General features: G+C 40.6%; 1 protein-coding gene and 1 long non-coding RNA gene across 3 annotated transcripts; one reads left to right on the top strand and one right to left on the bottom strand.

The window, feature by feature from the left end:
• Nucleotides 1–402: 402 nt before the first annotated feature.
• Nucleotides 403–16,152, top strand: LOC113257499 (sulfotransferase 6B1-like). Its single transcript, XM_044385391.3, has 6 exons — nucleotides 403–569; nucleotides 3,013–3,197; nucleotides 5,375–5,501; nucleotides 11,141–11,235; nucleotides 11,385–11,571; nucleotides 15,839–16,152. Exons 1-6 carry the CDS (start codon nucleotides 425–427, stop codon nucleotides 15,955–15,957), a joined length of 858 nt encoding a protein of 285 aa, XP_044241326.3. The 5' UTR covers nucleotides 403–424; the 3' UTR covers nucleotides 15,958–16,152.
• Nucleotides 15,937–18,763, bottom strand: LOC130544872 (uncharacterized). Of its 2 annotated transcripts, none has more exons than XR_008961556.1 (2): nucleotides 18,707–18,763; nucleotides 15,937–17,482 (listed from the first exon to the last, which is right to left on the bottom strand). It is a non-coding gene; the product is annotated as an uncharacterized LOC130544872 (long non-coding RNA). The 2 variants fall into 2 exon arrangements; XR_008961557.1 differs by having other exon boundaries at nucleotides 15,937–17,409.
• Nucleotides 18,764–23,584: the final 4,821 nt, after the last annotated feature.

The following is a 23,584-nucleotide window of genomic DNA, read 5'->3' as shown; positions in this document are numbered from 1 at the left end:
CTCTTATAGCCACTAATTCTTTTCTAATTAAGGCCAAAGGATTTGATTAACTCTAGTCCCCTCATATAATAATTACATTCTGATAGCTTGATAGCCTTGTATGTAAACTATTTTGAATGTTAAGTTGGAGGAAATATTTTGTAACGTGTTATCAAGAAAATCTAGATGACGTCATTTTCACAGTAGACTTTGGCTTAGTTATGGTTTAAAAATTACTCTTGTAAAGAATTGCAAAACGTATATATATATATATATATATATATATATATATATATATATATATATTCCTCTAGCTGGAACACAAGCTTAGTAATTCTAAGGTTATCCTGCCACTGAGCTAGGATTAACATCAAGGACATTACTTGTTCTGTGCCTTGTGTAAAGTTAGTGTTTAGTAAATACTTTTGGATTCATTTGATGAAAGATGTCATTCCAGAACCAGTCAAGTGTTCTTCACAAATTCAAGGGGATCCTCTTTTCTACTATGTCTTCAGAAGAACTTCTAAATTCCCTGGACTTTTTCAATGCGAGAGAAGATGATGTGTTTCTGGTGTCCTATCCAAAATCTGGTAAAGTTTATTTTAATGTATTTTTAAATATATAAGTGCATTTAAAAATGTGTGAAATATAAGAAATAAGTATAACATAATATTCTACTGTACAGAAATATAATAATAATATAATATATTACACTATAGAAATATACTAACAATTTTTACAAAACATTTATTTTTTGTAATTTATCTACTGGAAATTTAAGTAAGTAAATGCTTATTTCAATGAAAAAGTTTGACATTAGAAAGCTGAAAACTGTGTTTCAAGAAAATTCAACTGGAGGAATTAGATCTTTTACTACAGTCTTGTTTCTCTTTTATTCATTAATGTATACAGATGCTGATATACATAATAAGCATAATATCTGTAACATTATAAAGTTCTCTTCGTACTTGTACCAGCCATGGCGATGAACAGTATTTGTTCAATTCACACTTAATGATTGATTTATAAATGAATAATTTTTTTCCTGGGCTAATAATAAAACCATACATATTTTTAGTGTTCAATTTTTTAAAAGATTTTATTTATTTGAGAGAAAGAGAGAGCAGGAGCAGAGGGGAGGGGCAGAGGGAGAGGGAGAAGCAGACTCCCTACTGACAGAGAGCCCAATGCAGGGCTCAATCCCAGGACCCTGAGATCATGACCTGAGCCGAAGGCACATGCTTAACCGACTGAGCCACCCAGGCGCCCCTTCAGTGTTCACTTTTATGTGTTCTTATGCAAACTCTTTATTTCCACATATACTTATATACTCATTAAAGGACTCTTCTTTATGAAACTCTTCTTTATTTCCACATATACTTATACACTCATGAAAGGACCATTATGAATAGTGTCATCCTGGGGATAATCTAAATTAATTATATATTCTTTTTAATTTCGAGAGGAGGGCGGGATATATACTATCCAACTGCCTGCTGTGATTTCCGGAAGAGTGGACATGTGTAAGTGGGCATATGCTTGCTAGTATGATTCCGCAACTAAGTGCTTAGCCCCTTCAAACTGCGTTTGCATTTTAGTCCCTTTATCTGATTGTGAGTCAGGCCCAAGAGGCCCTCCCCATTAGAAGACATGGAGTTCACACAGATATTCCAGGGTGTTTTTTGAGAATAAATATAAATCACATATGTAATTCTTTTATTGGAAAATGGTGTTGCAAATGGAAATTAAATGTTTGCTTCCAGAATACCTCGGTATTCTCTGTGAATAAATAAACCTCATTTATTCGCTCTCTGAATAAATATACCTTACCCTAAGTTGATATGTTAGTTTAGAAAGTGATTTATGATACTTTTAAGGTTCTTTGAGCAGGTGGCTAGTTTATACCTTATGTAAACAACTGTATATAAAGCTTCTACTGCACATACTGATGCCTACAAATTGATATCACCCACCAGCTCTGGAGGTGCCCTGAACACAGCCCAAAACTCTATTCTCTCTTCTTCACCAGAATAAATCAATACATCTTGTGAAAAATAATAGAAATGTCATTACTATATTAGTCATGTTTATATGAATATTACAAAGAGTTGACTTATGAGCATTTTAATCTAAAATAGTCTTAAATTTAAAATACATCATGCAAATGAGAGCACTGTTTAAATATTTATTCAGCTATAAATGAGTGAATATTGTAACAAATTTCAAATTGGAATTACAAATGAGATCAATGGAAAGGAAATAGGGCTGATTGAAAGTTTTTAGGAACATTGCTTTCAACTCAGCAAAGCACCCTCCCCATCCAAACTTCTACCTTGCCCGCTCCAGTTTCTTGTTGTCTATAACACTGGCGCATACCCACAATTGCTTTATGTATTCCTTCCAGACTTCATGGTAGCATAGGATTGTATCTTTATGCTGTTTGGATAGAACATTTGCTCATTGTTCAAGTGCTTTGTTTGCACAACTACTCTGTGTTTGCACACAAACAAAAATAAGATCCAGTGGCTGTCTTGCAGGGGAAATGGGGAGTCGCACACAAATATAAGCAACAGCACCTGGACTCGGGTGTGTGCTACCTGGGAGGGACAGAGAGGGTAAACAGTTACGCCAGGGGATTGCAGACTCAGAAGACCGTTTATAAAAGAGGAAGATACATGAAAGTGCAGGACGGGGGGGGGGGGGGGGTACTGTGTACAGGAAGATCTGTGTATTTGTGAATTGGAGAGGGTGCTAGAGGTGAATGTAGCACAGAAGAGTATTTCAAGCTGAGGAAACAGCCTAGAGAGTTCTCCGTCCCTTCATGCCCTTTAAAGTGTGAGTCTTCCTGTAAAATGAATTAATGTCGCTAGCCTTTCAACGGGTGTCTCGGGTTTCAATGGGCGTCAAGAGATAATAATATTTATAACAAAATTAATGCACTCCTTGCTATTGTAACCTCATACTAATTTTCTATATTTATTTCATTAAGAGTTTAATTTAAAAAAATGTGTTTTGTTTTATTTTTGTGTGCAGGCACTCACTGGATCGCAGAGGTCATTGGGAACATTCCCAATGCTCAAATTAGTCTAACGTCTCCTATCGAGTTGGGAGACATTTCTAAATTTGACGAGCTAAAAATGAACTGTAAGAGAAGAGTTATTCCCACACATTTGAGCTACAACATGCTACCAGTGAATATCAAGCAAAAACAATGCAAGGTGAGTTCGTTGGTTAAGGGCAAAGGCTTGGGAGGACCAGAAAACCGGGCTTGGGTTCTTGCTCTGCCACTCTCAAGCTGTGTGACCTTGGAAAATTGCTGATGCTCTCTGAGCCTTGCTTTCCTCAGAAACAATAGTATCCATCGCATACAATGTGGCAAAGATTAAGCTATGTTTTATAAACACATTACAGCAAAAACAAGAGTAGAAGTTTTTCCTTTCATCAGCAAGGAAACTAAAGCTCAGAAAGGGTAGGGGGCTTCTTAAAACCACCACAGTAAAGACAGAGCCTTAAGGTACAACCCTAACGGGAAGTGAAACTCTCTGGTTGCACCTGGTTTCCCAAGATGATGACCTGTCCTCTGTTGCCCTCAGAGCTTAGGGGCTGTTTGAACCTTCCCTGCTCTAGCAGGACATGTCAGAAGATCAGTTCCTCTTGCAAACTTCCCCTACCAGCCCTCAACCCTACTTAGCCTCCTATGTTTTCTTCCTCATCTTTGTCTTCCTGCCTTTTTCCATTTCCAAACTCTCTTAAGTGAAATGTCTGTTTTCAGCTCATTTCATATTTAGTTAATATTTAATTTTTTTCTCAGAGTACTATTCTGCCTCCTCTTCATATCAACCATCCCCTAGTATTTCTTAGAATATTGTATGTGTGTGTCTAGTGAGTATCACTGACATACAACATTGTATTAACTTCGGATGTACCACTTAATGACTCAATATTAGTATATATTGTGAAATGATCTCCACAATAAGTCTACTTACCATGTTGCTACCCATAATTACAGAATCCTTCTTTTAACCTCTCTTGTCAAAGTACGTATTAATGTATTAGTAGTTTGCACTGTCTTTTCCACTGGATGATGCCGACATGTAACGTTGGATATTCTCCAAAGGCCCTAAAGCAAGCTTCTGTCTACCAAAAGGAACAGACAAAAAACTCCAACTGGATGGCTAAGGCTTCACATTCTGCCACTTTATCCCTTTCTGTTAAGACAGTGAATGGATTTTTAAACTGCTTTCAGAGCCTCGCGGTTCTATGAGTCCGCTCAGGATGCGGAGAGCAGTTAGAGAAAACCTGACGTGTTGAGTTACTCCATAATTTTCTCTTGAGATGAAGAGAGGATAATGGGGGCAGAGCGGGGGTAAAGGTGGCTCTTCACTTCTGTGCACAGTGGCCTTTACACATCTCTCAAGAAGAACAGGTGCTGTTCATGTGGGTCGCACACACAACTCCTGGACTATGAACATAGTACAGAAAGATAGTGATGTATTCAGCATGACTTGGCAAACGCTTTCCTGCCTACGTGAAATGTGTCCACCTGATTATCGATTTAAGAGCAAGTAGAACATCTGGTCCTTGTGCAACACTGACTGTGATCGAAGACAGTCCAGCTCCTCGACCTGGTTTTCTGAGGTTTTTTATATGCTCTTACTGCTCTCTGTATGTCCCTATTATAACCTTCATGACACCGCGTTCCCTTAACCTGTTTTGAGAGAGCTGGTAACATTTCTGTCTTGCTCGTCATAGTTCTCAGACCTGGAGCATTCCACTCTGCCTGGTCTGTAGTAGGTACTAAACAAAAATGTACTGAATTGAATCCAATTGCAAGGACAGTGTTTGTGTAAATTAGGAGGGTGCCTCAGATTCCCTACTCTGTGGCAGAATTAATTGTAGAAAATGAAATCCCAAAACATCCTTCTCCTATAAATAAGGGTAGACTGTAAGAAATCTTAGTGTATTTTAAGTCCTGTGTTAGAACATTAAAATTATTTAAATTTTATTATGTTAGCTTTTTATATTAAGAAAGCAATCTTGTCCTACAAATGTATGGTCGGTTTCTCAAAGCCACTGCTGAGAAGATAGGGCCATAAATTGAAAAAGTGTGGTCGGTGGACTGGCAGTACCAACATCACCTGGGAGCTTGTTAGAAATGCAGAACGCTAGGCCTCATCCTGGACCCCCCACATCAGAATCTGCATTTTAGCAAGATTCCCGAAGGAGTCTTACACACATTCACTTTTGAGAGACACTGGCTTATGTCTGTGCTTAATAATTGTGTAAGATGCCAAAAAATCATGGAGTGTATAGGTTAAGTCCGGTTGCTTTTTTTAAGAACACGTTTTGTGAGGAGGCTGTTTCCATCTAAAAATAAATTGATTTTTTTTAACAGATTATCTACATCATTAGGAATCCAAAAGATACGGCTGTTTCTTTATTCCACTACTACAGAGATAACCCGAATCTCCCTGGCATTGAAACCTGGGCTGCATTTTTCGAGCTTTTCCTAAGAGGAGATGGTAAATATAACAATGATTTCTATTCATCATATACAGTTCCCCTCCAAATGAAAGCATTTTCCAAAAGTTTAACTGGATCCTAACGGCCTACTTTCAGAAATACATTTGAATAGATTTCTTTTCTTTTTTTCTTTTCTTTTTTTTTTTTTTTTTTTTTGCTTCTAAGCCACTCTTTCTCACTTTGCTTCTTCACAGACTTGCTTATCACCTGTGGGTAGTACGGATTTGCAATTACTTATTGAGCTGGTTGCAATGTTTTAAAACAGAGATTAATTCTGATCAAGCATCACTTTTTTTTTCCGTATATCATCAGTTTTGTCAGTGAAATAATTATGCATCGATTGGAGTAGAGCAAGATAGAGTTGAAAGCTGCACAGGCAGCCTGAAACATGTCTTAGGTATGCCTAAATGGAAAATAAGATAACACCAACAAATGGTACACACACAACACACATACACACACACACACACACATTCTCCCCCTCCCGCTCCCCAAAAAAGGGGAAAAAATTCCCCAAATAAAAGAAATGAATTAGCATCTTGACACTTGGTTTATAAAGATGAACAAAAAGCAATTTCTCCTGAAAATACTAAAATCATATGTTATTTGATTGAGCTGTGCAGTGCATATCGATCTTGCATAACCATGCGTGACTTTTGATTTTTTTACTTCTTTCCTGACTTACTGGTATCTGGAGCACTTAAAAACAAAAACGAAAAACAGTTCCCAAACCTGAGTTCCCAAGCCTTTCATTAAACAGAAATAATGAACCAAGATGACGCAGAATTTAGAAGAGGGATCTTCTTTCTCCCTGGGGTTAGAAGTAGACTTGCTTGTGAGTTTCACTGTTTCACTTGCAAATGATTAAGCTTTTACGTGTTAATTTCAGAGCGGCAACAGCAAGTATAACCTTAACAGGAGGATACTGAAAACTAGCTAGCAACAGAGTTTCTTTCTTTTGCCATATTCCCCCTGGAAGAATATGCTAATGTTCACAATATCTCAGTTCCTCTTTTGCAAACATTTAGTGGAGTCATAAAGTTTCAGGAATGACAATTCTATTAAAGGTCAGCTGGTTAAAATCCCCCACCTGAAGTTTGACTGTCTTTATAACATTCCCAAGAATTGTACCAGCTAAAATTGAACTTCTTAACTTTGACAACAGGTTCACACCCCCAACTCCTGCCCCCAAATGACACATTCCATCTCAGTACCGCTAGGATGTTAAAAAAAAAATCTTACTATGTGCTATAGACACTTAGCTAAGTGCTATACAAACATGATCTCATATCATCCTCACTAGAACACACGAGCTAAATGTCATCCTCATTTTACAGGTGAGGAAAATGCAGACGTTGGGAGGCCAAATAACTTGAGTAACTCATAAGGAGCCAAGGTTTAAATTTAGGTGTCAGCTCCCAAATCTTTGCTGTTAGCACAGTGGCATAACTCGCCCAGCAAGAAAACTGTTGCTCTGATCGCTAATTCCTCTTCCACACTATGGCCTTCTAAATATTTGAAGATGGTTAGCATGCCTCACTCTGCCTCAATTCCATTTTTGGAATGAACTGTGTTTAAATATGTAAATTATTAAAAAAAAAAAAAACAGATCTTGAGTCTGCTTTTCCTCAAGAAAAGAAAAGCCCCGTTCGTCTCCAATTATTACACAGTGGGGTTCACTGCCCCTCTCACTACTGCATGAGCTCTCATTTGGCTACATCTCTATTGTTTTGCAGTGCCCAGGAGACAAAAAGCATCCTCTGGGTACAGTCTGACTAGGGGCAGGGTAAAGCAGGCCTGTTAGTGCTCCTGTTCTAGAGATTATTTTTCTATGAATGTGGCTACAAAAAGGGCAACTCAGTCCATATGCAGGGAAGCAAACTAGCTGTCACAGGGCATCCACCACCCCATTTTCTGACATCATAGCAGAGTATCTGAGAAGGGCAATTAGTTGGAAAAATTATTCCAGGTGATTCTTCTATACCTTCTTAGGTGTGTTAATAGATTTTTAGTTGCAAAGGGATCTGCTGTGTATTATACAATCAAGCAATCTAGCCTGGACAAACCCTGCTGATACTGGGAGTAATCAGTGAATCGCTAAAGCTTTTTAAAATTTACTTGAGTGGTAACAGTGTTTATAAGATAAGGTTGTTTGTTCTCCTGTCAAAGGTATTCCTGTATTTCAGGGATGTTCTTCAGTGACTTTTTGAGGAGAAGATTCTTTGTCTTGCAATGACAACTTGATCTAGTAGAAAAACAGGCTATGGAGACAGAAGCAGGATCAAGTCTTAACTGTAATTTATTCCCTGTGTGACTGTGGACAAATTGCTTAACCATTCTGAGGCCCAGACTTGGATTTTGTAGGACTATTTAGATGTTCAAATGAAGTCATGACTAGAAATTTACTGTAGAAATCTACTCATTCTATTGGACATAGACTTTTAAAGACGGGCAAAGACTTTTAAATAGTTTCACTTTAGGGTGGAAAGGTTACAAGTAGGTATTTATCTAGAAAGATTATTTTACAACCGACGCATGATATCCTGTACTCGTTGCCAAACCATAAATACATACACATTATATGAGAAGACCGTACCATAAAGATATAGATAGCTACACATTTGTCTAATTATCTAATTTACCTTTCAGACAGTTTACAAATACACTTTAGGTTTTCAGATTAAATAGTAACTATAAATTGTGTTCTGGCAATATCCCAACAGATTAATATCTCAATGAACTAATATTTAAGCGTCATACTTTTTTTTTCTGCTAACCCCTCTCCAGTCTTATATGAGAACTCTGTATTTCCTAGGCACTTCATCTTGGTGAATTTCTGCACAACTGTCTATCATCAGAGTGCTTTCTAGAAATTAAGGTGTTTGTTGAAACTGGATAGGAGTGGGGCAGAGGGTTTGCAGAAAGTGTGGGAAGTTTGAACTCGCTGACATGGAGAATAGGAGCATGTGTTAATGCAGGGCGAATAGGTTTGCCAGGCAACCTTGGGACCCTTAAGGCTGGAAAAATGAATTTGCAGTGGTGTCAATATAAAGTTGTATAAGTTTCTTCAGCAGAACTCAGCAGCATTGGGCAAGAAGAAAAGACGTTAAAGTGTTTTGATTCAATACTGAGTGTTTTTTCAAGTGGTTGAAATAAACAGTAAGGGAGCAAGGAAGTTGAAGGCTTTGTCCAGAAAATGGTTGAGGAGATGAACAACAAGAAGAAAATGAAGGAGGGTATTTGCAGACGCTGTCCATCACAGTGTTGGCGGCAAGACCTGAGCTGCCCCAGGAGGTTGTGTTCTAAGATCAGTCTTCCGTGACTGCAGGGCACAGATCAGAAAGTCCATTTCTGACAGAGATTAGGCTAGGAAGAGAGATATAGTCAAAGGACACGAGCCTAGATTATCTCATAGGGAGGAGTTCTGGAAGTTGATAGGAAGCAGTGAGATTGCTGGTGCACAGTCCGGACCCTAAGACACATGGGTTCGTTGAGAAAGAGCAACTTCTGTTTAGGGCATTTCAGGGGGAACAAGTAATTCTGGATAACAGAGGGGGGCCATCCAGGAGGTGGTAGAAAATTCTGTCATTAAGTGAAGGATGCAAAGAAAAGCATTTCCCAGGAAAGAAAGATTTTAAGTCTCTGTTTGGAAGCTATATTTTCTTAAGGCCATAGGTCTGGACAATGAAGATTCCGATTAAAAAAATTAACCCGAAGTATAATTCTCTACATGGGTAAGAAAGACCCAGGCAGCCAATTTCTTTAGATTCTTCTGTCTTTTTGGAACAAGACGAAGTACAAATTAATTAGTTAATAATAGAATACCTGGCTCTCAAATGATCAGACTATGATCCAAAAGATTATTATTAAATCTACTTGGACATGTTGGAATGCATTTCCTGCTGCGAAACCATAACGGGCCAAATCAATGACACCTAACTACAGGCTGTGACTCTGTGACATGGGGCCTCTTTCCCCACCCAGCCTCGGGGGACACAGAAGCCTGGGTTCCCTGACAGTATCCAGGGCTTCCATTCCATCAGCAACTCTGGGCGGTGATGATATCCACCAGCGCTGGGCTGGGCTGCAGCCGCCCAGGGGACGTGGTGAAGCAGGTGGAGGGTGGTCTGGGCGCTAGAGACTAGTTCACTGCCTAAATTCCTACGAGAGAAAATCAGTGCTCTTTCCTACCATGTGTTTGTACCTGAAAATAGGCCCGCCGTTCATAGGTCAACTCTTTATCACCGATACGGTCATTTGGGCCATTCCAAGATAAAGTATTATGTAAGTCACTGAACTGGCAGTGAGAATGCTGGCAACTGAAGACGAAGACATAGGAGCCCTTCCAAACACCTGCTCTTACTTTACAGCCCGGTGGGTCCACGGGCTGCACACCCGGGCTCTGTGACGCTACGCCGCAGTCGCGGAAGTTGTTTTACAAATGCCTTACGGTTATTTTCTTGCCCTTCGCTTCCCCAGGGGCCGAAGCCGGGGACAACCGCAGTTAGCTAGGAGTTAACTATATCAACGTATTCAAAACTTTAATGTTTAAAAGTTATATGGCACAACGTCTGGCAGACACTAATGGCTTCATGAATGCTTATTTCAGCAGAACTTCAGAAAATTGCGAGTAGAGGGGCTTTTTTATAATTCGGGCATTAGCTAGTATTAAATCTGTGGATAATAAGGATGCATGGAAAGGTGTATACCTAGTATTTTTAAATTACTCTGTTTTATGCTTTAGATTGTCAAGCTAGTCAACTTTTTGTGGTACGAGAAATTGCTCGCTTTTTGTTTTTTATCATCACAGTTGATAATTTATTTTGCATGATAATTTTACTTCAAGCCCTGGACATTTTTGACATCTGTCAAATTAATAAGACAACAAAGAGATAATATCAACTACCGGTAAAGCCCTAACACTGTATTTTTCAGCCTTGAACTAAGATAAATGAATAGAATTCTTTTCTCTTTTCTCCTCCCCGCCCCTTTTTTGAGGAAGTTTATAAACTTTTTATGCTAAGAACTTATAAAAAGCATGTCCCTTTACAGGAAGAAAATAATAAATTCTCAATGTTTCTCTATTTCTCTCAAGATCCAAAGTAGTTATCAGAACACAATTATTGGGAAAGTGTATCTCTGTATTTCTGCTGTCACTCTGATAATGATAAAAAGATGCTTACCAAAATAAGAGACAAACAACACAGCCTTATTAAAAGATATAGCCATCCAGCTTCATTTCACAATATCGTATTTAGTTGAAAGAAGTAGTGTTTTAAAATTGAGTTCTTCTAAGGAAAACTCTTTTTTAAAAATATTAAGATATTATTTAATTTTGAATTATTGAGTTTTATTAAACCTAATTATAAGTTTCTCATAGCTTATGAATGACATGGTAGTAATATATGTAATTAACATTTTCTTTTTTTTTTCTTCGTTTTAAACCCAGTATACTTAACATACAACGTTAGATTAGTTTCAGGTGTACACTATCATGATTCAACAATTCTTAAGTAAAACCCTTCACTCCAGAGTCTACTAGGTGTGTGCCTTACTTTGCCTGCTTTGGTGAAGTGGGAAGAACCCTGGGAAGCCAAGCTATGATCTTGAATAGTAACACAATTCACTTTCCTTCTAGTTGTCTATGGATCCTGGTTTGATCACGTTTTAAGCTGGGAAGAGCACAAAAATGATAAAAACATTCTAATTATATTCTATGAAGAAATGAAGAGAGTAAGTCCTTCTTAACATTTCAACAATCAAAATTTAAGTCAAATTAATTTAAAACAGGAAATCAATAAATTCTGTTTTCAGGGTTGAGGGAATGAACTTGGTGTTTTGATGAGTTATACTTTTTAAAAATAATTTTTCTGGTTGCTCAGGATCTTTCGAAAAGCATCAAGAAAATAACTACTTTCCTCGGCATAAATGTGAGTGACAGTGAAATTAGTAAGATTGCTCGGAAAACGTCGTTCAGTGAAATGAAAAATAATGCAGCCAAAGAAAACTGTGACCCCAATCATACCATCTGTGCCCTCACATCGAATAGGAACCTGGTGTTCAGGAAAGGTAAGTCAGAAAGGGATGTGGTACTTTGCCTGCGGCTTATATTTGGAAGTAGTTCCATTTTACCATTTTAGATCTCTTATTTCACCATCGTGCGCCCTATCTCTTGCACAATGGATTGTTCGTTGTCATCCCTCAGTGAAGGTTTATTAAACAAATTCCTTAAATCGCATTATTTCCAGACATTGAGATTTCCAATCCCAGTTAGGAACCAACTGAGAGAAAGACACAGGTGTCAAATAGATGGAGATGATAAAACTCCTTGAAGAATGGGCCTCAGGTCTGCAGCTTTGTGTGTTTGCTAATAACTTATCCTAAATTTTGCAGAACGTGCTTGCTTAGTCACAATCAAATGCAGTCCTGTCCCTGTGAGGCAGCCCACAGAAAGCATGGTGGAGGGAGATACGTGACACATGTTTTCTGAATTCAGAAGAGAGAAGGGAGCTGATGAGTGTGGATAGTGCACTTTCCCAAACTCACCAAATAACTTGCCCCCCAGAAGTAAGGGGTAGACAGAGAAGCTGGGAGTGTTATCTGGGGACGCTTCCCTGCATGAAAAACCAAAGAGAAGGAAATAAATCTTCTCTACTACTTGCTAACATTTAACTTAGAAGCAGTTTGGGTACATCTGGATATAAAGTGGTTTTGAAACCTATGAGAATTTTAGTTCAGATCCGGGGGGAAAATATTTGAACATTTTTCAAATTCTTCATAAATTACAATGACAAAATTGTCTACAATTAGATACTCAGATTTCCTACTAGAAAACACACCTTTGTTTCCATTTTTTGGCTCATGTGAGTAGAATTATCCCAAAGCAAATATTTACTAACTCATATGGATTAGATAGTGCCTTAACTTTGCAAATTACTTTTTGTCTTTTTTGGTGGTTCATTTTTTATTTTCTTATAATTGCAAAGGGAGGGAGGAAAGAACTCAATTTGGCAAATATTTGGTAATAAACTATTTTCTGAGAACTAAGATTCAAAAGTTGAATAAAATAGTCTTGTCCTTCAGAAGATCACAATGTAGACAGTAATACAAGGTGATGACAGCTCTACTAGCAGAATGAGCAAATGTGAACAGCAATATGAGTGAGGGAAAGAGAAAGTTCTCCTAGCAAAGTAGGTGAGGAGATGACATTGTATCTGGGACTGGAAGCATGAGCAAGATTTTACCAGAAAACGACAGGAAGGACATACATGCCAGCAAGAGCTAACAGCAAGAAGAAAAGCCCAGAACCACCATGGAATTAGATTGGGTTTTCTTTTAGAAAGGGCAGGTAGTCTCTTGTGCCAGTCTCTTGTGCCAGGTATGACGTGTGGAGCAGAATGAGGGAGATAAATAAATTTGGGGCCAGAGACCAAAAGCTCTGATGCACATTATGAAGGGGTCTTTTTCTCCCCATGGTCTATTTGCTGTTTTAAGAAGGAACCTGAAAATAATAGAGTCAGGTGGAAAGTTGTTTAGAAGAGGGTGAAACCAGAGGCAGAAAGTCCAGTGAGAAGTTGTTGGAATAGTCCAGATACAAAACATGGAAGATCATAACTTGGGCAGTGGCAGGGAGCCAATTGTTGGGTTGATCTCAGCTCAGAAATCAGTTTAGGAGCCATTGGCAGTTTGTGGAATTAGGTAAAATTCTTCAGGGTGGGTGGATGGACTAGTAGAGAAAGGGTTAGAAGGGGAAGCCCTAGAGACCCTAACATCAATGGGAATGAAATAGCTAAGACAAGCCAAGAAAGGAAATCAGCCAGAATTACGAAGAAAGCCAGAGTCAAGCATGGCCATTTATCATTCATGAATTCTGAGGGTGGTTTCTGTAGTGGTGGTGATGGAAGGCAGATTGAGTGGATTAAAGAGATGAGAGAGAAAGAAGGGAAGCAGCAAATGAGGACCGCTGCTCCACAAAGCTTGAAAATGGAGGACAAGAGCAAGATGACATGGGAGGGTCAAGAAAAAGATTAGGATTAGTGGGAGAGAGAGGATACAGGGAAGACAGAAAGAATTTGGAAAAGGGTGCATGAAAGCAGGTAAAAGAAGCAAAGACAGGAGAAACAGAGATTGAGAGGGATTATGGTAAAGAGATTGATGAGAAATGCGAAAGTTCTGATGCCTCATGGAATCCAGTGCTACTATTGATATCTTTTATCACTGCCCTTTGAGATCTGATTAGCAAAATACTCGGTTTTCACCCATCTTATCCCACTAACTTGAGAAATTTTACTCTAACGAGAACAGAGGTAGTCGTTGACCTGCCGTACTGGTGACCCTAGCAAACATCCCCAGGTGAAACCCTATCAATATAATCGTAGCTAACAACATTAAGTCTAATGAATTTAAATTCTATCTAAAAGTGGTTTCCTTATATAGGACCTGACAAAACACAGAAAGTTAGCAGTGAAAACGTCCTCCCTGATATTAGCCCGCATGAGTGCCTATTGCTAAATTTGGACTATCTGAAGAATTAAACACAAGGATGGGTCTATTCACTCTATTCCTTCGATTGGCTGGATGGGGTGGGGGTGAGGATCCAGCCTCTGAAAATAATCATTTCAAATAAACTACTGAAGTGGATGATTCAAACTCCTTGGTGCAAGAGATATTCCTCACTTTACAGAGAATTTATGCCTGCAGTTGGCTTTAAAGTCAGAAAGGGAGCTGATAGTCTAGAAACTGACGATGGTGGCCATGGAGATAAGGCGGCAGGCAAAGATACAAGGTGGTCCACGTAAGTGTCAGAGGTCCCAGGGCCCCTAAAATTTAGGGGGGAGATTACAGGACTATGGAAAGATGTAGACAGGATGCATGTGGCAATATTGCTCATGACATTGAAAACTTAAAATGCACTTAATTGGCCTCTAATCAGAAAGTGTTAAATGTATTAAATCACATCCATACAGGGATTTACTGTGTAGTCAGGAAAACCATAGAGTGTGAATAGCCGGCATTTACTGAGTGCTTACTATGTGCCAGGCACATTATTGGATTTATCTTAAACTCAACGGCAGACTTTTGAGGGTGGTATTCATATTATTTACATTTTACTAAGATGCCAAGCACCTGAATAACTTGTCCAAAGTCATGCAACTAGTTGCTGGTAGAGTGAAGATTTGAATCCAAGCAGTCTTACTCCATCCCCCCTGCCCTAACTTCGTTGTTAATGTAGACATCATACTACGAGAAGATGGTATATAACTGGATCCAGACTCCTAAGCCCCAGGAATGAAGCCCAGGGCCAGAAGTGACAAAAGACCACGATGGGCAAGATCCAGGGTTGGGGTTTGGGATAGTGTGAGTGATAGAGGCAAGAAGAGTGGTCCTGAGGAGTGGGCGCTGTGGCCAAGGCGGAGGGTGACTTGTACCATCAGGAAAGGCTGATGTACCGAGTGACCTATAGATCTGACTTTAATCTCCAAACACCCTGTTTTGAAGGTGAGGATATCATACAAGTAACTTAGTGATAATATTTTCAACTCTCTGTTATCAATATTGTAAAATAAATTTTTTTACAAAGAGACCAATTAAGATGAACTAGGTGAAAGGGATTAAGAGTACACTTACCATGATGAGCATTGCGTAGTTGAATTGCTGAATCATTGCAATGTACTCCTGAAATCACTGTAACACTGTATGTTAATTATACTTGAATCAAGAAGAAAGAGACCAACTACCCAGCCCTGTGATATGTTATCAGCACAGTGATTGCTTCACTTCACAGGTGCGCAGGCAGGGAAATAAGTGACATCATTATGTCCACTTTGTCTGCTCTTATGTTGTTGTTGTTGTTGTTGTTTTGAGATTTATTTATTTAGTTCGGGGGGGAGCACAAGCGGGAAGGGCAGGGAGAGGAGAGAGAACCCCAAGCAGACTCTGCACTCGAAGCTCCAAACAGGATTTGATCTCAGGACCCTGAGATGCCCACCTGCACCGAAACCAAGAGTTGGGGGCTTAACCGACTGAGCTACCCAGGCCCCCCTGCTTTTATGTTTTAACTAAGTTTAGGTGAGACATTTCTTTGCCTGCTATCGTAGAACCTAGGACCTTTATATACTTAAATCTTCTTTTCTTTTTAAGAAATAACTTTTTAATATGCAGCCATTACTGAGGAAATTAGAAGCAAGAAATAAGCAAACAAAGAAAAGAAGAACCCCCATCATCTTATCACCAAGAAATGAAATCACTCACATTTTATCATAAATCTGACAGATTTCTTTTGTGAATACTATACATTTAAATTGGTGCTTGTCTGATATGCGTCCAATTTTTCCAGGAGCGGTGGGTGATTGGATAAACTACTTCACTGCAAAGCAGAGGAGAGTATTTGATGAACTATTCACAGAGAAAATGAAACACAGCGAACTAGCAAGACACTTTGAAGATTACTTTTAATATAAAAGGGAAAAGAAACCACTTTCCAGGGGCACCGGGGTGGCTCAGTGGGTTAATCATCTGCCTTCGGCTCAGGTCATGCTCCCGGGGTCCCCTCGGGGAGCCTGCTTCTCCCTCTCTCTCTGCCCTTCCCCTCCACTCATGCTGGCTCTCTCGCGCTGTCTCTCTCTCAAATAAATAAATAAAATATTTATTAGAAACCAAACCACTTTCCATTTTATGAGATGCAGTACTTGGGGAATACATATTTTTTTTTTTTTTACCAATATGAAAAGCAGATATTTCTTTCAGTGAGAAACGGACACTTCATGAATGTGTCAAAAGTGTCATGTATGAGAGACTGTTATTACTGTATTTGGTGATGGCAGAGAATTATTAATAAAAGGAAGTATGTGATTTTGAAATGGCTGAATTATATATCTGCTTTCAGGATATTCATAAGGTGAGGAGATAACTTCTGTTCAGAGAGAGCATATTACTGTGGGTTTCTATAAACTGCATGAATGTGCAACAAAAGCAGTGAGAGATTATCTAAAATAGCACATGTCTGAGAAGAATTTATTTTCTGCCTATTTGGACATGATGACCTCTAAACAAACATTTTTATTTCAACATTCCCTGGTGTCTGTGCAGAAATATTCTCCATTGTCATAACAATGACAAACATAATCTTACTGGGGGTGGAACACCCAATAGGTAGATAACACCACACGATCAGAACCCAGTATGTTGGTGAAAACAAAGAATGAAAAGGTGCTCTTTCACATTAAAGTAACACTGGCATGGCATTCTAGTATTTTCTTTATCTTTTATAAAGTCAATCAAATTACAAAAGTTCTTATTTTCCACTTCTGAAAAGTATGATTTTCCTTGAAGTGTTCCTGATTTTTTTCCAATATTTTGAGTACGTGTTCTTTCTTCCAGTAGCATTTCCAGGATTAATTCAATCTCTGCTTTCTCTGTCTCCTGTAATGAGTATTATTCTGCAGCTCTAGCCTAGAAGACATTGTAATGAAATCGCAGTGAACTTAGTTCAGGGTTATTACCTAAAAGACAATACGCCGTTTCCGAACACCTACATCATATGCTTACGTCTGCGCCGTAGTATCTAACTCCAGGCTGCCAAAGCGATGGGTTGAGTGAGTTAACTTGAGTTAACTCAGCAAACACTTTGCTTTGTACTTCAGTGTATTGTGAATCTTATTTCTAGCAACGAATCTGTTGGAGTCTTCTGTGTCAGGTCTATCACTATTCAGGAAGTATGAGATTTTCATAAATCGCCTAGATAAACATATTTGTTACAAATAAAATGTATTCCAGAGAGACAATCAGGTGTGATCTTGGTCAAGTGTTCATCTTCATGTTGGAGCTAAAATCACACTTAACTTTCCCTGAGGTAGACGTGCAGAGAATGACAAAGCCATCAGAGTAAGAGGAGGAGACCTGATGAGCCTGCAAGGGAAGAAGACAATGACTGGTGGTGAAGGCTGCAAACCCCAGGAGACTGTAGCATCTTCTGGCGAGACTGAAATGATCATCAAAATGGAAAGAACTAACATGGGACTGTATATTATAGAATTTCAGATTTGTAGGTAACTTTGGGATCATTGTAATCCAGTTCTGATGGAAAATTGCTCAAGGTCAATAAGCTAGGGGTGTAACCTAGAGTCTTAATTCCTGGATTATTACTAGTCAGTCAAAAATATTTTTTGAGCACCTTCTAGTGCCAGGCCTTAGACTGTAGGGATACATGAAGAACTTGAAAGAGCCCCTTCTCTTAAGATACTTACATTGTAGTGGGGGTAAATACATAATTTTTTTTTTTAGAGGAAACATTTGAGATCTGGCAGGCTCCAATGGGTGCCATAGAGAAGGTACCATAAGGTAGTGTGGGAGACAGTGCCCACGGAGCTACTTGGGGGGGGGGGCGTTGGGCGGGGGACCCTGACGTGGTGGTTCCAGCACGAATGATGAGAGGGCTCCCTGGGCTTGGAGGCACGGCGAGCAGTTCAGATTTCGTGCTAGCTGGGGGATTTTCCACAGGGCAGTGAGATGTCCTGACAGACCACTTTCCCCAGCATGACCAGTGGATGGGGATGGACCCAGGAATCGAGGGTTGAGGCAGGGATACATGGCTATTCCAGTGGCGTCGGTGAGAGAAGAGGAGCGTGTGGACAGTGGTTGTGGCAGAGGAAATGGTGAGACAGCCAATTTCAGGATATAATATGGATACTGAGCCAGCTAACCTATTAATGCAGGAGTGAGACACAGAAAGAAATAGAAGATGAAGCCTAGATTTTTGGCTAATCAACAGAGTATCTGTGGGTAGCATTTGCATTCAGATGCAAGGCTTGACAGCCGAATGATTTGAGTGGGGGATTTAGGGGTGGGGGGCTATGGATCAAGGCTTGTGCTATGGCCGTGCTGTGTGAAATGTCTGTTAGACACCAGGTAATTGGTTGCATAGAAGAAGCTCCGATGACTGCGGCGGTGTTTCCTGGGGGCCAGTGCAAAGGTTCAAGAACATGGGGGGAGCCAGTTCAGGGGGTTTCCGGAGCGCGGTGGAAATGAGCGTCTGCCTGATGACAGCAGTTGCTGGGGACCTGCGGCAGGCTAACTGCCCCAATACCCCTGCCCCCTGAGCTTTCCCCTTTTCAAAAGTAAATCCTGGATCTCCAGCACCCCCTCCCCCAACTCTGACGCGCCCACTTTGCTTTTTCACTTCCTTGGAGCTGACAAAATCACTTACATGCATTTCCTCATCCAAATTGCCTCTCGCTGTTCCGCTGTTGATTCCCCTGGCACTGATTTTTCACCCTTCTTCCTCCTTCTCTCTCTCTCTCTCTGCCCCTCCTCTCTAGTCAATAAATAACTGCTAAATCCAACAATTCTTCTAAGGGCTCCTAGGCGGCACTTTTTCCACTTCCATGTATTTGTGCCTCAAAGGCATTCCACCCCGTAACTGGTTTAACACCAGCTCCAGGAAAGCCTGCTCTGAAAACTCTGTCCCCTGTCCCTATTGTTCTCCTTTGTCCCTCCCTGGCCCTCCAGGGACCCTTCCCGCTCTTACTCACTTGGGCCTTGTATTATGAGGTAGATGTCTGTCTCCTGTACTAGTCTGTAAAGTCCTTGCCAGTTAGAGCCCATGTTCTGTTCATTTTGGGACTTTCCACCACGCACGGCTGACACAGCCCTCATTAATGGGTGCTTCACAAATGCTGGCTGTGAACTGAGTTCACGGACCAGGTTAATTCTACGCCTTCCAGAAAACTCAGGTCCAGGACTGTCCCCCACTTGGCCCTTATTTTTGTATTCCGCCATTACTTCATGTCTGCATTAGTCAGTTCTTTTGCCAACCTGATCCTATATTCTCTTCTATTATTACTTAACTATTCACAGTACGTGAGTCTTTCCCTCCCAATTTTATTGTATCCTTACAGAGAGGCTGTCAGTGGCTCCTTCAGTCACTGATGGTGTATTACCGGCAAGAAATTGTTCAACAAAGATGTGTCGAATGGAAGAATGAATTAGTGAATGAATGACTTAAAGAATGAAGGAACACATTTCTGTCTGTCTACCTGCTCTCTACCTATGGGCATGAATGCTTACAGTCGTATTTAATTCCTTGGTTTCCCTCCACGTTCCAAATCAAACCAGTCACAAAATACTCTTGATTCTTGCTTTTCAATATCTCTTCATTCATTCGGTGGATAATGAAAGACTTTAGCCATCTTCCTTCAAAAGTAAAGGTAAGCAAAGATGAATTATAAATGGTAAGGATAGCCTGTAACCGTCACCCACCTATAGGGTAAATAAATCTGGTGGAGAGGTCTGTGGGGGTTTGCATAATGTCTGTGTGCTCTTTACCTTTTCTTACTTTGTTATTATTTTTCCTTGTAATGTGTAAGATTATAAAATAGAGATGCTTTTTTGTTTTTAAGCAGCTCATTCGCACATTTATGAAATATTCATTATCAGTGTCAAAGAGGAATAATGCAGCATTTAAATAACATTCATATGGGTCTTATTTATTTTTAATTTAGTTGAACAAAAGAATTATTGGTCTTTTTTCTAAATACACAGACCTAGATGGAATTTTCTAAGGAGTTAGCAGGGGAAGAAGTGGGAAACGGCCCTTAGGACTATTTTGGATGAAAAGCTAACAGGAAACAGAAATAATAAGGAGTCATCTATCCACCTAGCCATCCAGCTGATAATTAGGAAACGAATTCCAGAGAAACACCATGTCTCTAAACACCATTTAGGTAAGGACAGTTTGGGTTATTATCCTTCTAAAGTGCAAGGAGCATAATCTTAAGCTATAACTAAGCAGATTTGGGTAAATAATTTTGGGCATTTTTTGTTATTGTTCATTTGTAATATAATCATGGGTAGCTTTAAATCTTCATGACTACTGGTATAATGTTATGAGGGTTTCCTAATCCTTAATTGCTGACTGGCTGGGTTATCCTTATCCCTGGCATGATAAGGAGTACCTCAAACTATAATTCATAAGAGGGGTACAAATCTGAGTCCATGATACACATGCATATATGTACATTTCTGAACGTGTAATTTTGTTCAACACGAATTTGCTATTTATTTCAAGGGTTTATATTAATTTACCGTATCAAGTTTTCCCAACTAGAGAGGAGAAAATACAGGTCTTTAGATGTTGTCAGTTGTTCAGATTCTCCTTCCTTTCGTGCAAGTCTCCTAGTCTACGGGATCTGGATAAATGACAACTGAAGACAGATGCAGTCTTTCCCAAGCATCCTCGCAGCAGCTGGCCAGGTGTGAGGGACAGAGGGCATACTTCTGGGTCATTGGCCCAAAGAGAATTTTAGTTAAAATAAATTAGTGCATCCAGCTAAGTCCTGCCAGGTAGTATACAGCTGAGCTAGAAAACGATCCTGAGACGTTGTTTCGCTCCAGCAAAAATATTTTTTAAACCATCAGGTAAATATACAAATGCATAATGTTGATATTAATTTTGCTCTAAAAGGTCGTTCTAGCTAATCCAATAAATATCTCATTTTGTTCTTCTTTTGCTTCCACCTGTACCCTGTTTGGTGAGTGTTTAGCCTCTGATTTATAACTGAGGATGTAAGACTTCTGTCGCCCGTGGGGTGAAGTCACATTTCTCCTCTGAGATTCATGCAACCTAAGTAGGAATGCCTTGGGCCCTGTAGGGAGCTCAAACAAAACTGAGGCCCGAGGGTGATGAGGCTGCAGTGCTCTTTCTGGGGTGCCGGCCAAGCAAAGGGCCTGATGGGCGGGAATTACAAGCAGTCGGTGCGCTGGGCAGGCCCCATTTGATAGCCACACGGGGAGGGGTGGCCGTCTGCAGGCTCGAGGAAGCTCCCAGCTTCTATCAGAGATGCCGGCTCTCTAAAGTATGGCCGAGGCCTGGGTCTCAGCTATGAGGCAAACAATCCGAAATTCGAAGAGAACTTGGCTAGTAATATTTATTTCTGTAAAATGAGGAGAGGGTACAAAGAGACCCCTGAGGGCCCATGTGGGTCAGACCTTTCTCTTGCTTTGAATTGCTTCCCTTGGGGGCACGGTGTCTGAGCCCTGGGAAGGATGTGGGGTGCGGGAGCAGGCAGCGGGCAGAGGATGGAAGGAACAGGACTTGGACATGGGGTGTCGTTCCGCAGGTCACACTGGGCCCTGGTTTCACTTGGATTCCTTATCTCTGTTGCTCTCCTCCTGCCAGGACTGTAGGCTTTCTGCTAAGCAGACATAAAAGGGTTTCCTTCAGGAGAATTAGCCCACTATTTTTGGGGGGCGGGGGAGAGACAACACATGAGCGGGGGAATGGCAGAGCGAAAGACAGAACCTCAAGCAGACTCCACGCTGAGCACGGCCCAATGCAGGGCTCGATCTCACGACCCTGAGATCATGACCTGAGCCAAAATCAAGAGTCAGGCACCTAACTGACCTCCCCAGGCACCCCAGTGCCCTACTTTTATATTGATGGATGAGGGATAGGAAATTCCTTCGAATGGACTCCTGGTGCTGTCTCGTACCCTGAAAATACTGAGGAACAAGCCAGAAGGTGTTGCTTCCTTGGAAGTTATGTCCAGAAGTGGAGGGTGATAACTCCACAAGAAAAGTGCAATGGCAGAGCTCGGGGGGCCTAAAGCTCTGCGTGGAATCAGGGACGGGGTCCATTAAGGAGCTCTAGGGATTGCCGCTGGGAGGCAGTGGTCTTTCATCCATGATGGATCCACCTGCCACCCAACTCTTCTGGAGGCAGTGACCCCGGAGCCCACGTAGCCAGCTGGGCTGCATATTTTGCAAAATGCAATCCTCTGGCTGAGTGGTCAGGCAGGAGGAGAAAGACACTGTGGCTGAACTTGCTGGCCCTGGACAGGCCCCTCCTGCTCCGTCTCTCACATGGGCTTTAAGACATACTTTAATGCTGCCTAGAAGGGTCTCAGTCTAACATAAACACTTTTCTTTTCCTTGGGATTCTTTTCCCTGCCCTTCCTTCATATTATTTAAGACAGTTTCCCGAAGAATATTTTGCTGAATTTGTATGAGACTCACCTCCAAGTGACTTGCTTAACATTCTGTTTGGAGAACTGTTGCTCAAAACCAGGAGTCAACAACTCCGGCTGCACACGAGAATAACCTGAAAAAAACCTTTTTCAAAAAAATCTCTCTTCTCTGGGCCCCACACCCAGAGCTTGGGATTTGATTGGTCTGGGTTAGTTCCAGGCATCTGTTTGATTTTAAAGTTTCCCTCAGTGACTCTGAGTGCGTAGTCAGTGTTGAGAAGCCCCGAGTCAGCTTCTCAGATGAAGGGGCGTGCTGCGGGGGCGGGGGCTACATGGGACGGGGGCTACATGGGACGGGAACACTGGGGCCTGCTGGCAATCAGGAAGAAGGTCTCCAGTGTGCGTGAAGGGTCTGTTAAAGAGATATGGGCTGGTTCCTGAGCTCAGGACCCCGCTACACTTTCTGAGACCCATTCTCTCTCTTTCCCTTCCAGGGAAGGAGGCCTTCCCCATGTCATGTCTCTCAAGGAGTCTCAAAATTTAGTGTGCACAAAAGTCACTTGACAGAATTTTACTGAAATGCAGATTGATTCCCAGACCTTATCCCAGAGGTCTGTGGCTGGAAAATATATGTTAACAACTATTATATTTAATAATGATTATATAGAATTTTGATGAAGGTGGTCAAGGGATCACCACACTTTGATAACACTGCCTAGTCCTTCACACCAAAGGTATAATCTGGTATTCTTGGGGAGTTCTCTGTCTCGAATTCTGTCTCTCTGCCACCTCGTGTCTGACCTCTCTGTGCCTCAGTTTCTCCATCTGTAAAGTGGAGGAAATAAAAGTTCTTGCTTTATAGAGGTTGTGAGGATTCAAAGGGGTCAAAACAGAGAGAGGTCATATTTATGTCCTGAGGTAACCAGATGACTGAATTGGGTAGCTTTGAGAGTATGTCTATTTAGTTAGCTCTGGTCCTCTAACACAGTAGTAGTTCAACCATTTCCAGATCTTTGTTAGGCCTTAGCCTTCCTCCCCCATTTCCCCATTCACTCAAGACACCCAAACATCATTAGAAGAAACTTTATTTCTGTATGACTTGTTGTGAAGAAAGACTAAAA

The sequence above is a fragment of the Ursus arctos genome, unplaced genomic scaffold (assembly GCF_023065955.2).
Source record: "Ursus arctos isolate Adak ecotype North America unplaced genomic scaffold, UrsArc2.0 scaffold_26, whole genome shotgun sequence".
NCBI classification, from domain to species: Eukaryota; Metazoa; Chordata; class Mammalia; order Carnivora; family Ursidae; genus Ursus; species Ursus arctos.
Note: the sequence above shows the minus strand (reverse complement) of the source record. Positions and strands in the feature narration are given on the sequence as shown.